A 15,602-nucleotide genomic window follows, 5' to 3' on the forward strand; every position below is an offset into this window, starting at 1 on the left:
AAACATAACCCTTGGCCCTGGCAGTGACGTCAGCAAGGCCAGCAGAATATGGCCACTGCAAGTTAAAACGTTCTTCGAACGTTATCTTTCTTTAGGAGTTGCGTGATTGGGCCAGGGCTCACACCCCCAATCACGCATCTCCTATTAGGCAGGTGGGCTGTGTCCCCGCCGACTCGTGCAGGTACATTAGGGGCACTGCGAAGGGGACAAAGCCTTTCGTTGGAACTGGATTTGTGGATAATTAATTCTTTTCTGCTGGTAAAGAGGAGTTTATTTTGCCGTTTCGTTTTCCTGACCTTCCTGACCCCTTGAGCTGTTTGTTTAACCGATCCGAGAATGTGTGGCTATTGTGTTTTTTAAATCTGTGAGAAAGACATAGAACGCCGTGTTTATTTCATTTTCATTTACATCGTGTGTTTAAATCGTTGGTATCATTCATGAGTGTTTCTGCAAGGATGCACGACAACTAAATGTCCAAATAACTTTGGGGATTGTTGATCTTGCTGGAGAGCGTTCTTTTTTTGGTTTGTAGTATTTAAATGCAATAGAACTGTAGTTAACGTGGATAGCTCAGTGGGTTACTGCCTTTGTCACAGAGATCCTTTGATACACAGGACAGTGTGATCAAAGACCTGTATACAAACCAGAATGGTATAATTAGATTTTTTTTTTGTATTGCTAGTTAGTTCGAATTTTCCCGGTATTTCATTATTCTAATGTTGCAATACAGAGTTTGGGCATATATAATTTCTAATCAATACAGCCAACCACTGGGGTATGCTTTAAATCCTGTGTTTGTGGTTCTCCAGACCCAACCCTCTTAATACATATTGCCTAGCAGCATGGATGAGATGTGATTCCTACACCTGGTAATCTTCATTAGCTTATGTGACATTCCCTATAGGCTGATTTGGATACTTTTATGAATCATTGTGTCTGCATAATGTGTGTGTGATGTACAGTACTGTGATACCCTACACTACGAGTAGCGCTATACAAGAAATAAAATGCATATGAGAGAGGGGCTATGGAGTGATGATGGGCTCTGTTGGAGGGTGGCAATGAGGGAATCCGAGGGGGCATCATGAGGGGTGGAGATACGGAGAGATGGAAGGCACTGGTGGAGGTTGTTTGTGAGGGAGTCTGAAGAGGAGGTCATGGGGGAGGGGCTTTGGAGTGATGAGAGGCACTGGTGGAGGGTGGTAGGAAGGGATTCTGAGGAGGAGGTCATAAGGGGGAGTTGCTTTGGAGTGATGAGGGGCACTGGTGGAGGGGTAGGAAGGGAGTCTGAGGAGGAGATCATGAGGGGGTGTTGCTTGGAGTGATGATGGCACTGGTGGAGGGTGGTAGGGAGGGACTCTGAGGAGGCGGTCATGAGGGGGGGTTGCTTTTGAGAGATGGGCACTGGTGGAGGGTGGTAGGGAGGGAGTCTGAGGAGGAGGGCATGAGGGGCACTGGTGGAGGGAGTCTGAGAAGGCGGTCATGAGGGGATTGCTTTGGAGTGATGGGCATTGGTGGAAGGTGGTAGGTAGGGAGTCGGAGGAGGAGGTCATGAGGCAGAGGGGCTTTGGAGTGATGAGGGGCACTGGTGAAGGGTGGTAGGGAGGGAGTCTGAGGAGGAGGTAATGGAGAGGGGTTATGGAGCGCTGAGGAGCACTGGTGGAGGGTAGTAGGGAGGGAGTCTGAGGAGGAGGTCATGAGGGGAAGAGGCTACGGAGAGATGAAGGCCAGTGTTGGAGGATGGCAATAAGGGAATCCGAGGAGGGGGAGGTCATGGGGAGGAGCTACGGAGAGATGAGGGGCACTGGTGGAGGGTGGTAGTGGGGGAGTCTGGGAGGAGGTCATGAGGGGCACTGGTGGAGGGTGGTAGTGGGGGAGTCTGAGGAGGCAGTCATGAGGGGGGTTGCTTTGGAGTGATGGGCACTGGTGGAGGGTGGTAGGGAGGGAGTCTTAGGAGGAGGTCATGAGGCAGAGGAGCTTTGGAGTGATGAGGGGCACTGGTGAAGGGTGGTAGGGAGGGAGTCTGAGGAGGAGGTAATGGGGAGGGGCTATGGAGCGCTGAGGGGCACTGGTGGAGGGTGGTAGAGAGGGAGTCTGAGGAGGAGGTCATGAGGGGAAGAGGCTACGGAGAGATGAAGGCCAGTGTTGGAGGATGGCAATGAGGGAATCCGAGGAGGGGGAGGTCATGGGGAGGAGCTACGGAGTGATGAGGGGCACTGGTGGAGGGTGGTAGTGGGGGAGTCTGGGAGGAGGGTGGCAATGAGGGAATTCGATGAGGTCATGGGGGAGGTGCTTTGGAGCGATGAGGGACACTGGTGGAGGGTGGCAGTGAGGGGCTCAGGAGGAGGTCAATGGGGGGAGGGGTTATGGAGCGATGAGGGGCACTGGTGGAGGGTATTTGTGTGGGAGTCTGAGGAGGTGGTCAAGGGGAGGGGCTTTGGAGTGATGAGGGACACTGGTGGGGGGCAGGTAGGGAGGGAGTCTGATGAGGAGGTCATGACTGAAAGGGGCTAAGGAGAGATGAAGTGCACTGTTGGAGGGTGGTAGTAAAGTTGTCTATCGAGTAAGAGGTCAGTGGTGGGACACCAATAAATACTTTTGCACCGGCGCAATAATAGACCCTGTAATGTTTTTGCTTATTTAATTAGCAGTTGGGTCATTAGGGCCACTGTGTAACATAGTTTAAAGTGTGTGCTAATTATATTTACTCTTATATTCAGGGTTTTCAGTTTGAAGGTGATTTTACAAATCTTTTTATTGGGATTATGGAGAATGAAACCAGGTGGTGCCTGATATGGGGCTGGGGACCAAGGTTAGCTGTGAGTTAAGGTGCACGGTAGAGAGATTGTTGAAAATTGATGATCAGGCCTGGAAGGGAGTGTACTGCAGAGTCTGGGGTCAGATGGAGGTAATAATGAAGAGAGATTCTCTCTGAAGGCTGGCAACGAGGCAGGCTGAGTAGTGTTACTTGCCTGATACTCCCACCTCAGAAACCTCCTCTGCCCATCAAAAGGACCTTACATGGGATCAAAACACTTTTTGAGAGTGCTAACGATTAGAAAGAGATTTGGAAAATAATGGAGGGCCCTGAATCTCCTGTTATCCCCTTCTATCACACGCAGGAGTACAGTTTTTTTTATTTGTAGGCTACCTCCAGAAGCGACACATTGAGCCCGCAGTGGCCCACCCAAATGCGCCCTTGGCCCACCCAAACAAAAATTCCTGGAGCCGGGCCTGTCTACCACAGACAAAGGAACTTTGAAATGTGGCATTCCAGAGCTCTAAACCGCCATGGGTTTCACATCTGCATGTTCTGCTTTTGTAATGTCACTCACAAATCCGGGTTTCAGACCTCCCGTTCAAGCGACACACGCGCTGTCCACACATGAACTGATTAAATGCATTTATCAATAAATATTAACTTTGTTTAAAGAAGTAACCAGGAATAGAAAAACAGGACAGAATCACTGCGCATTTCCGCATCGTTCTGTGAAAGGGAAAAAGCAAGCTAGTCCTAAAAGAAACGTATTCGGGATTGTTCGGAAAACTACTCTTATGGCCCCTTGTGGGCAGATGAGGTTTTACAAACCAACCAATCACATTCCACCTACCATGCAGTACCGTAGGTCCACGACCCGGCTCGCAGTTTTTCAGACTTATGATACACTGCAGCCCCTTCTGTGAAATACTCCTAACCTGGAGACGATTAAACAAAAGAATAAAAATAGGTCGCTTCCTAACCCTCTCATTTCGCTATAAAATGGTAAACAATCTTATCCCAACGTAAAGCAAAATCAAGAATATGTATTTTCCACGTGACTCCAGTTCCAGTGCAACAACCCCCCCCCCCCCCCCCCAAGTGACGTATTCACTAGAAAAAGCGACTAGGAATAAGGAAGCCCAAGTCCAATCGAAAAGCCTAATTAACTTTTCAAAAGCGGTCTACACCGCCCAAACATGTGCAAAGGTAGTCTGCCAATCGAATCGTCCACAAGCAGCCATAAAAAAAAAGTTTTGATCTTCAGTCGTTTATAATAACCAGACAACACAGAGGATGGCGCAACCAACAAACACAATGTCAAGTCATGTGGTGCTGTTCTTTGTGTATTTAGGCACATTTAGCGTATGGTTAAATACGTCAGTAATACTTTTTACTTTTCTATAAAACATCTAGGTGCCTTCTGTGTTGACATCGATAGGGCAAATTTGTACTCTCTCCATACATCTGAGAAACACTAACGGACACAAAAGATGAGGACTAAAATGACAAATCGTATAGGACTGAGTATTCCAAGACATGAAAGGTAATGTCACTAGGTTTACGTGTGTGGGGTAATGAAATCAGTGGATAATCGATTAGTAGAGGAAAAAAATATAGGGCATAATATTTACATTTAAACAAAAGTACAAATACATTCAACTGCGAAAAGTGGCCAAGGAAAACAGCGGCTCAATCAAAACAATCTCGATGTGTATCAAAAAGCACTAAAGTCACTTTTTTCAACCTTAAGGTAGCTACTTAGGGTTTGGTGCAGCGTAAGTATCAACCCACAACCTGACACATAGAACTGATAATTCTTAGTTCCAGATAACAAACCTTGGCCGCATATCACTTTGAAAAAGTAACATAGCCATATTTTACAAAAACTATTCCAATGTTAAATCGCAACTGATACATAAGTGACTAGTTAACTAGGCATTTGTATGCCCAAGAGGATACGATGAAAAACGCTGTTTTCCAACAGAAAAACATCACCACAGCAGAATGAAATAAACAACACACATTGCTTGCTTACTGGTAAAAGATCATGTTAACACAATACTTCACTTTAACACCTAGCTACCTGGTGAAGCCCCAAATCACTATAATGTATATTAAGGTTGTCAGTTACCCTAAATTTAGAATCAAGGCAATATCTGGCAACAAAAGCCGTTTGTATGGGTTGTACTGACAACAACAATACAGATCGTTCATAACAAATACAGGCTCGACTGACGTCTACACCCTTAAAATGCGTTATTGGAGTGACGAAAGTGTAATACTTCTTATAACTGTTTGCCATGTAATGCAGCTGTGTCGATACTGTGGCAAAAAGTCTGTGCGGAACACCAGGTGCAAAGTCTCTTGAGTGGTAAAAGGCAATTTATCTACTCCAATGGGGTCAAACTCCCCATGACAGCTGCTTACAAGGAAATCCTGGTGTCTCATTACTGCCTCAGACAAACAACCACGCTTCTCCAAAATACCCCAAAACAATTTAAAAGTGGGCAATTCATTCCCTTGCCATAGCGCAATAATCAAAAATAATCCATCATAGAATTACACGATCTCAGTACAGAACGTTCCTTTTACAAATATCGGACACTTCGTTTTCCTTCAGCTATTCAAACCTGATTGTCCATCGTTATGTCAGTCAGAAAGAGAGCCAAATTAGCATTGAAACCTTCCACCATCCCACCACACTTAGATGATGGTGCATCGTCGTTTTGAAAGGAGCCACCACATCTTTAAGTGAGTTCCCATGCATATGAGCGGGCCAACGATATTTACAAGCCTTTGACTTGATTACCCATAGGCATAACGAGTGCAGTTTCGTATTATACATTTAACTATTCACATGGCAACTCCTTCACAACTCGAAGAGCAGACAGAGCATGGCAGTGCAGTAGCAACAAACAGCCCCTGTCCAGCATGGCCCTTCTGCATGTGTCATTTAGGCTGGTTCTGGGCCCGAAGGCCACAGGAACACGACCCTTCCCCACCGCTCCTTCTCATGGCCCAGCTCCTGCATGTGCGGCAAACTCCACGTGTCATCTCTATGGGCCGGCCTCAGACTTCCTGGTCTGCCGGCACGGAGTCTTGTTTAGGCGGAGACTGTGCTGGGAGGCCACGGAGGAGGGCAACTTATCCCGAAGACGCAGGCGACGTGCAGGTAGCCATACAGGCCCTTTTCAACCGAGTGGTGCAGCAAGCGGGCGCGGCGCCCATCCACGTGTCACCGGCTTCCCGGCACAGGCATGAACAAAACGGCGGGCCGACAGCCGCCATGCCTGGCATACAAGGACATGCCCGGGCGCAGGTTCCGGCCTACCTGGCTTGGACTTCCAGATGTAAAGAGGTCCATGGTGCTGATACTTCGCTTCCTCGCCCGGGCTCCCCACCGAGCCGCCATCTTGGACCCTTGATTTTCTGCGGGTTCGACCGGCAGCAGCGTGCGGAGGAAGACACGTGGGGCAGCTGCAAGGGGAGGGGCGGAGCCTATCGACGCAAACTTGCACGTAGGGCGTAATCGGCAAACACCGAGCCGCCATCATTGTAGTGGCGTGATATTGCGCAAAAAGCTAATCAGACAGAAATCGCACTTTACAAATCTGGGAGTTGACGCCCTATTGGAAATGGCCTTTCCCGTAAACGAACTTTCACTGAGCGATGACTGTTAACAAAACAAAAGTTTGACTGTTTCAGAAACAAACGTTTAATCAGGCATATAGTTATTGTAAACAAGGAAATCAGATGGACATCTTTCAATGTTAAGCGATGCACTGTAGTGTAGTATGTTTTTTGAGATTAGCAGCTTCCATATGTCTTTTTTTAAGTTTATTTTATTTAATGCATTTTTATATAGCGCGGACTTTACCCAAAGGTGTCAGAGCACTTCACAATAAAACTAAGTACGTTATATGAGGAGAATGTAACATATTTACATGTTACAGAAACAAACAAGAAAATAAAAATTAGAATAGAACAATAGATGGCAGTCAAACCAAAAAACACATTAGGATGAAGATCATACAGGCATAGATTACAAATTCACAATATTGAAAGAACTTCCTTGAGGGACATGAAATGGGATGTATTAGTTCTGGAAGTGTCCTTGGAGGAGAATAGATTTGAGGTCAGTTTTGAAGGTCCGGGTAGAGGTGGTGGTACAGAGTGGAGGAAGTGAGTTCCAGATTCTAACCACCCTGCCTGAGAAGGATTGAGCCATCGATCTTTCCCTTTTGAAGGTGGGGAGCTCAAGCAGTAGGTTTTTCCAAATACCAGTAGGTCTAGAGCCTCCAGAGATTTTAAGTTTAATTGCCTGGTATCAAGGGGAGGAAGTGTGCAAGGCTTAGTGGGTGATACATGCAGTCTTGTAGATTGATCTTTCCTCAATGGGAAGCCACCGAAGGGAAGACAAAATGGGTGTGATGTGGTCACTTCTTTTGGCCCCAAAGAACAAAACGAGCCGCTGAATGGAGAATGGATTTAAGAGGGTAAAGGTGAGATTTGGGGAGGCTAGCAAGAAGAGAATTGCAATAATCCAATCTAGAGAGAACCAGAGATGGGACCAAGGTTTTTAGGTTTTGCTCCTGAAAGAAACGTCAAATCCACCAGGGAATGTGCAGGTGGTATCGTGCATTTTTTGCAATGGAATTGATGTGGGAGAGTAGATTGAGCTTTTGTCAAGTATGACCCCAATGGGGCGGCGTGGCCACGGAGGCGACCAAGATGGCCATCTCCGATTGAAGCTCCGCCGTTCGGGCGGCCAATTGTCTACATCCTGCGGGCATAAGCCAGACCTGCTCCCGCTCCTTACCTCCATCCTGTAGCTGTGGCGATTCGCCATCATCCGGTATCCGCCTTGGACTTGGGAGTGACCTGTGAGGTGTCACTCGGCGGAGGAGACGGAGCGCCACCCCCTCAGCGTCCTCTCTACTTGCGCCTGGCCAACTGGTGAGTGCTGCGCCGGGGAAGCTTTGTTTTTGCCGCGCGTTCGCTCGGGGCGCCTGGGGCCCCCGTGCTCTTCCTCCGTTCTGGGTCGGGCGGGGGTCCGTGCCGGTCCCGCGGCTCTGGGGCACGCTGCGGCCTTCGGGCCTGGTGAGTAGGCCGGATCCGGGGACTCGAGTTGCGGCCCGGCCTGGCAGGATCTGGGGGTTTGTGCGCTGTGGCCTGGGCACCCCGGGGGGTGCGCGGGTGGTGACGGGCGCCTCTGGGGTTTGTGCTGCTGCGAGGCCGGGTGGCCCCGCCTGCCCTCAGTGTCCTCCTCCCGCGTCCACTTGGTAGATGTGGCGCTGACGCAGTGAGCCCTGCCGCTCCTCACCTGATTGCACGACTGGGCCAGTCAGCCATCTTGCCGGGTGTGCTGCCTCCGCTAGGCTTGCCTGCCCTAAGACCCTTGGGACGGAACATCGACCTGGTCAGCTGCAACGTATCGGGGGTGCTTTTTCCTGGTGTGTGGCCTAACTCTATCTATGGCCTTCCGCTCGTGCTACTTGGCGGCTGATTCCAACGGTGCCACACTTCTGCACTGGTCCCCTAACTGCTACACGATATACCATTCCAGAAGAATATACTTTAATATTGCGCCAAACCCCCACTGCATGTTCATTATTAGTCATGGAGAAGTGTGGCTCACTGGTTAGAGGAGGCAGACCTGGAAGCAGAGGTCAGCCCGGGACCAGGGTTCAAGTCCCGGATCGGCGGGGTCTTAAGTCGGGGTCTTAAGTCCCAAAAAAATGTCCATGGTCTCAACAATTCTCGCTCCGGTGCCTACTCGATTCACGGGTTCACACTCTGCGACTCTGGGCAATAGCTTGCTTAATCTCCACAACGGCCCCTCGCGGCGGGATGCCTCGATTTCACCTTGCGGATACCCTGCCGGGGTTATCTCACAGGGGAATACCAGGACGGGTTCCCTAACCAAGCGCTTAGAAACCGCTCGGTGATTTGCGCTATATAAATTCCTGTACACACACTATATCAGTTGCCTGTAGCCATTTCACCTGGTCTTCTCCTAGCCTTCCTATTGGAGCTCGGCACGCTGCTCCCTGCTGCCCACTAGCCATTATGGGGAAAAGGGACCCTAACCAGCGGAAGCTCAGCTTTGACAAAGCCTCCAGGCTGGCTACAGACGCTCCCACTGGATCCTCCTCAGACGCGACGGCTCCCCCCGCCCAGGATGACACCACCTCCCTTGTCACGGCCATGATGGGTGAGATGAGGGCCGGCTTCAAGTCACTGGACAGCAGGTTTGACACCCTAGAGCAAAAGCTGGCTGACTTTGCTGTGTGTTGTCCCTCCTGAGGCATAAAGCCGGGAGGTTGTGCTGTGTGCCTGCGTGTTTGAACCTCTCATTGTTGCTCTCACCTTCCTCTTTTATAAATCGCCGCATTTTAGACTTACTTAATCTGCACTTTATATTGAGGAAAATATTGTACCTTGGATCCTACCCTGCCCTCAAACCTTCCTATTTTAAAATTAATTGCAGCATCTTAGACTTACTTAATCTGCACTTTATTTTGAGGAAAATATTGCACCTTGGATCCTACCTGCACTCAGACCTCCTGGCAGTTGTTGGTCCCGTACCCTGCATTTGCTGGTGATCTTCCAGTGCTCGGCCGATTTTGGCGCTGAGACACACGGACCCGGAGCATAGCGGCCGCCATCTTAGGGGAAGGTTGAACCTGCAGCGCTCTAGTCCACAGCGCATAAAAGAGCCCCCAGCCAAGCTCGCGTCTTGCTATGTGTTGTCCCGCCTGAGGCGTAAAGCCGGGAGGTTGTGCTGTGTGCCTGCGTGTTTGAACCTCTCATTGTTGCTCTCACCTTCATCTTTTATAAATCGCCGCATTTTAGACTTACTTAATCTGCACTTTATATTGAGGAAACTATTGTACCTTGGATCCTACCTTGCCCTCAGACCTTCCTCTTTTAAAATCGCCGCATTTTAGACTTACTTAATCTGCACTTTATTTTGAGGAAAATATTGCACCTTGGATCCTACCTGCCCTCAGACCTCCTGGCAGTTGTTGGCCCCGTACCCCGCATTAGCTGCTGATCTTCCGGTGCTCGGCTGATTTTGGCGCTGAGACACACGGACCCGGAGCATTGCGGCCGCCATCTTAGAGGAAGGTTGAACCTGCAGCGCTCTAGTCCACAGCGCATAAAAGAAACGGATATGCGTCCGCGTAGCGGACGCGAGCAGCGGACGCGCCGGACCTGCGCTGGAGTCGTGCCAGAGTCCTGCCCGTCCGCGCCTGTTTGTCGCCTCTCGCCAGGGCCCCTGGAGAAACTAGAAAAGGTAAACATACGTATTCTAGGCTTGACTTATTAGCTCTCAAATGTCTGAAAGGTGGCTGTACTAAACACAACCTTTTACGGAACATGACCCGCCTTACCTGCCCTTGTGGCTTCTCCCTGCCTACACCTTCACTGCCACCGCCTTTCATCAAAGCCACTAGGCAACAAATTAGTCTGGGTCAACTGAATGTAAGGTCCATGCTAAAACATCACCTGGAAATTCACGAACTACTTTCCAACCACAACCTAGACATTTTATTCCTAACAGAAACTTGGCTGAAGGATGAAATGGATTCAGTTGTCAACCTAGCTACCCCTAAGGGATACACGACGTACACCCTAAATAGACACAGCAGGGGTGGTGGAATAGCAATGATGGTAAAATCCCATCTTACCTGCACTTACACAAGGTTAGAAATTGAGGACTGTGAATGTGCCCGATACAACATTAAATTAACTCCCAACTTACCCTTGTGGGTCTTTTGATCTACAGACCCCCGGGAGCAGACACGAACTTCATATCATCTCTCTTGGAGAACGTGTGCTCTTTGGCTACCGGAACTGCTAATTTTACTATCATCTGGGACCTAAATATCCATTTTGAGTCTACCACCGATAATAAGAATAAGACTTTGATAACTGACTTAGCCGCCCTACAGCTCTGCCAACTTGTGAGCAGCCCCACTCACAGTGGCGGACATATCCTGGACCCAATCTTCTGCAACCTGACCAATATGACTGCAGAATCGCCTATCCCCATGACTTGGACAGACCACTGTTTAGTGACTATGACACTGTCCATCGGGGGCGACCAGCACATAAATCCCGCCCAGCAGGTTCGGAAAAGACCTTGGAAAAAGCTCAGGTTTGAGGAACTCTACGCTCTCCTCACTACTGACCCCCCCTATTCTTAGTGAGGACCCTAATTTAGGGTATGACAGTTTTTGTGACTGGATTACCAGGGCCTTAGATACGTTGATCCCAGTGAAGTGGATTAAGGCACGATCTCATGAATCCAGCCCATGGTTCAATGAGGATCTCACCTTACAAAGAATGGAGTTGAAAAAGGCAGAACGTAGATGAAGAAGGAACTACGATCCTACGCTCAAGACCTTGTATGTCCAGCTACAAAAAGCTACCACCGTAACATATGTAGGACACGAGCAGCATATTACGCTACTGAGATTAACGAGAGCCAGAATGCATCTAAAACTATTTTTAGAATATTGAAAGAGCTTAGTGCTAAAAAAACAGTAGCTAAGCCTATCACCTCACCCACTTTATGCGACAACTTGGCTCTTTTTTCATGGATAAAATCCAGAAAATGTATAACTCCTTTCCGGCCTCTTCTCAATTCACTTCTCAATTCACTCCCACAACAGACCCGAATAGGCCCAAACTTTCCACCATTCCGGCTCTTAGCCAAGAAAACCTTCTGACATTATGTAATAAGATTAAATCAGGCTCACCTGCAGACCCCCTCAAACCTGAACAATTCAGAGAAGCAGGCGAGATAATACTAGGCCCCCTTAGAGACATTATAAACCTGTCTTTTCTTACGGCCAGTATTACCGCCAGCTGGAAGCAAGCATGGGTCTCCCCATCATAAAAAAACCCACGCTTGACCCTAGGCTACCTGAAAACTTCAGGCCCATTTCTCTACTTCCTTGGCCAGCCAAAGTGGTGGAAGCCCATGTTAATTCCACCTTGACCAACTTTCTGGTGTCTAACTCCATTCTAGACAGGTCCCAACATGGCTTCCGGGCCGGGCACAGCACCGAAACTGCCCTCCTGAGTGTTATTGAACATCTTCGGACTATACTGGACTCAGGAGGAACGGCAGCACTGATCCTTTTAGATCTCAGTGCTGCCTTTGACACGGTTTCACACAAGGTGCTATTCTCCAGACTGGGGGAAGCAGGGGTATCTGGCCATGCCCTTAGCTGGATCAAGGCCTTTCTGTCAGATAGATCCTTCAGGGTCTCCATCCCACCGAATCTCTCCAAAGAATGTCCCATTGAACAAGGAGTGCCCCAAGGGTCTGCCCTCAGCCCTACCTTGTTTAACGTTTACGTTCAACCTCTAGCAGAGGTAGCCAGGAAGCGCGGGTTGTCATTAGTGTCCTACGCCGACGATACCCAGCTGGTGGTAGCATTGAAAGACGAGAGCGGCCTGAGTGCGCAGAATTTCAAGCAGACTCTCGCCGACATCACCAGCTGGATGACATCTAACTACCTTCAACTCAATGCCGGCAAGACGGAGGTCTTGCTGGTAGGCAAAGATACAACGGCTTGGGGGAACAACTGGTGGCCTGACACTATGCGACAACCACCTGTGCCCAAAAATGTTGTAAAAAACTTAGGAGTATGGGTGGACTCTGCCTTGAACTTTACCCATCACACGAAAAAAGTGGCGCCCACCTGCTTTGGGATTTTACGAAACCTAAGGCCTATCTTAAAATATTTTGATCACCATACCCGCCAATTGGTGGTACAATCAGCCATTCTCTCACGGCTGGACTACGCTAGCTCCTTGCTGCTAGGAACGAACGAAACTGAGAAAGCCAGAATGCAGCGAGTCCAAAATGCCGCCGCGAGAGCTCTGACGGGTCTCCCTCGCCACAAGTCTGTTACAAATACCCTCATGAAACTTCACTGGCTTCCGGTAGAAAAGAGGATTCATTTTAAAACTCTCTGCCTCGCTTTTAAAATCCTGAAAACTGCCTCCCCCCCATGCTGTGCCCACTCCTCTCTTCTTATGTCCGTCGACGCACTTTACGGTCGGAGGGACAGAATCTGGCCACTGTACCCCGCATTAAATTGGCTCGTATGGGCGGTCGCTCATTCAGATACCTGGCAGCAAGACTCTGGAATGAACTTCCAGCCCAGATTCGTGGGCTGAAGGATCTTTTATCCTGCATGTGCGGCAAACTCCACGTGTCATCTCTATGGGCCGGCCTCAGACTTCCTGGTCTGCCGGCACGTAGTCTTGTTTAGGCGGAGACTGTGCTGGGAGGCCACGGAGGAGGGCAACTTATCCCGTAGACGCAGGCGACGTGCAGGTAGCCACACAGGCCCTTTTCAACCGAGTGGTGCAGCAAGCGGGCGCGGCGCCCATCCACGTGTCACCGGCTTCCCGGCACAGGCATGAACCAAACGGCGGGCCGACAGCCGCCATGCCTGGCATACAAGGACATGCCCGGGCGCAGGTTCCGGCCTACCTGGCTTGGACTTCCAGATGTAAAGAGGTCCATGGTGCTGATACTTCGCTTCCTCGCCCGGGCTCCCCACCGAGCCGCCATCTTGGACCCTTGATTTTCTGCGGGTTCGACCGGCAGCAGCGTGCGGAGGAAGACACGTGGGGCAGCTGCAAGGGGAGGGGCGGAGCCTATCGACGCAAACTTGCACGTAGGGCGTAATCGGCAAACACCGAGCCGCCATCATTGTAGTGGAGTGATATTGCGCAAAAAGCTAATCAGACAGAAATCGCACTTTACAAATCTGGGAGTTGACGCCCTATTGGAAATGGCCTTTCCCGTAAACGAACTTTCACTGAGCGATGACTGTTAACAAAACAAAAGTTTGATTGTTTCAGAAACAAACGTTTAATCAGGCATATAGTTATTGTAAACAAGGAAATCAGGTGGACATCTTTCAATGTTAAGCGATGCACTGTAGTGTAGTATGTTTTTTGAGATTAGCAGCTTCCATATGTCTTTTTTTAAGTTTATTTTATTTAATGCATTTTAATATAGCGCGGACTTTACCCAAAGGTGTCAGAGCATTTCACAATAAAACTAAGTACGTTATATGAGGAGAATGTAACATATTTACATGTTACAGAAACAAACAAGAAAATAAAAATTAGAATAGAACAATAGATGGCAGTCAAACCAAAAAACACATTAGGATGAAGATCATACAGGCATAGATTACAAATTCACAATATTGAAAGAACTTCCTTGAGGGACATGAAATGGGATGTATTAGTTCTGGAAGTGTCTTTGGAGGAGAATAGATTTGAGGTCAGTTTTGAAGGTCCGGGTAGAGGTGGTGGTACAGAGTGGAGGAAGTGAGTTCCAGATTCTAACCACCCTGCCTGAGAAGGATTGAGCCATCGATCTTTCCCTTTTGAAGGTGGGGAGCTCAAGCAGTAGATTTTTCCTAATACAAGTAGGTCTAGAGCCTCCAGAGATTTTAAGTTTAATTGCCTGGTATCAAGGGGAGGAAGTGTGCAAGGCTTAGTGGGTGATACATGCAGTCTTGTAGATTGATCTTTCCTCAATGGGAAGCCACCGAAGGGAAGACAAAATGGGTGTGATGTGGTCACTTCTTTTGGCCCCAAAGACAAAACGAGCCGCTGAATGGAGAATGGATTTAAGAGGGTAAAGGTGAGATTTGGGGAGGCTAGCAAGAAGAGAATTGCAATAATCCAATCTAGAGAGAACCAGAGATGGGACCAAGGTTTTTAGGTTTTGCTCCTGAAAGAAACATCAAATCCACCAGGGAATGTGCAGGTGGTATCGTGCATTTTTTGCAATGGAATTGATGTGGGAGAGTAGATTGAGCCTTTTGTCAAGTATGACCCCAAGGGGGCGGCGTGGCCACGGAGGCGACCAAGATGGCCATCTCCGATTGAAGCTCCGCCGTTCGGGCGGCCAATTGTCTACATCCTGCGGGCATAAGCCAGACCTGCTCCCGCTCCTTACCTCCATCCTGTAGCTGTGGCGATTCGCCATCATCCGGTATCCGCCTTGGACTTGGGAGTGACCTGTGAGGTGTCACTCGGCGGAGGAGACGGAGCGCCACCCCCTCAGCGTCCTCTCTACTTGCGCCTGGCCAACTGGTGAGTGCTGCGCCGGGGAAGCTTTGTTTTTGCCCCGCGTTCGCTCGGGGCGCCTGGGGCCCCCGTGCTCTTCCTCCGTTCTGGGTCGGGCGGGGGTCCGTGCCGGTCCCGCGGCTCTGGGGCACGCTGCGGCCTTCGGGCCTGGTGAGTAGGCCGGATCCGGGGACTCGAGTTGCGGCCCGGCCCGGCCTGGCAGGATCTGGGGGTTTGTGCGCTGTGGCCTGGGCACTCCGGGGGGTGCGCGGGTGGTGACGGGCGTCTCTGGGGTTTGTGCTGCTGCGAGGCCGGGTGGCCCCGCCTGCCCTCAGTGTCCTCCTCCTGCGTCCACTTGGTAGATGTGGCGCTAACGCAGTGAGCCCTGCCGCACCTCACCTGATTGCACGACTGGGCCAGTCAGCCATCTTGCCGGGTGTGCTGCCTCCGCTAGGCTTGCCTGCCCTAAGACCCTTGGGACGGAACATCGACCTGGTCAGCTGCAACGTATCGGGGGTGCTTTTTCCTGGTGTGTGGCCTAACTCTATCTATGGCCTTCCGCTCGGGCTACTTGGCGGCTGATTCCAACGGTGCCACACTTCTGCACTGGTCCCCTAACTGCTACACGATATACCATTCCAGAAGAATATACTTTCATATTGCGCCAAACCCCCACTGCACGTTCATTATTAGTCATGGAGAAGTGTGGCTCACTGGTTAGAGG

The 15,602-nt window shown here is 49.7% G+C and overlaps 1 protein-coding gene across 2 annotated transcripts in view; it reads right to left on the reverse strand.

Moving 5' to 3' along the window:
* PPRC1 (PPARG related coactivator 1) overlaps window positions 1-13,422 on the reverse strand; it is a 173,927-nt gene extending 160,505 nt beyond the window's left edge. Inside the window, exon 1 of one of the 2 annotated variants that reach the window (XM_086922636.1) lies at window positions 13,281-13,422. In XM_086922636.1, the coding sequence (XP_086778762.1) occupies window positions 13,281-13,361 (81 nt within the window). In that variant the 5' untranslated portion in view covers window positions 13,362-13,422. Of the gene's footprint in view, window positions 1-6,092; window positions 6,248-13,280 lie in introns of those variants that run through there. The other variant, XM_086922635.1, reaches the window with a different exon arrangement.
* Window positions 13,423-15,602: the final 2,180 nt, after the last annotated feature.

Source organism: Lissotriton vulgaris, chromosome 5 (assembly GCF_964263255.1).
Source record: "Lissotriton vulgaris chromosome 5, aLisVul1.2, whole genome shotgun sequence".
Lineage (NCBI taxonomy): Eukaryota > Metazoa > Chordata > Amphibia > Caudata > Salamandridae > Lissotriton > Lissotriton vulgaris.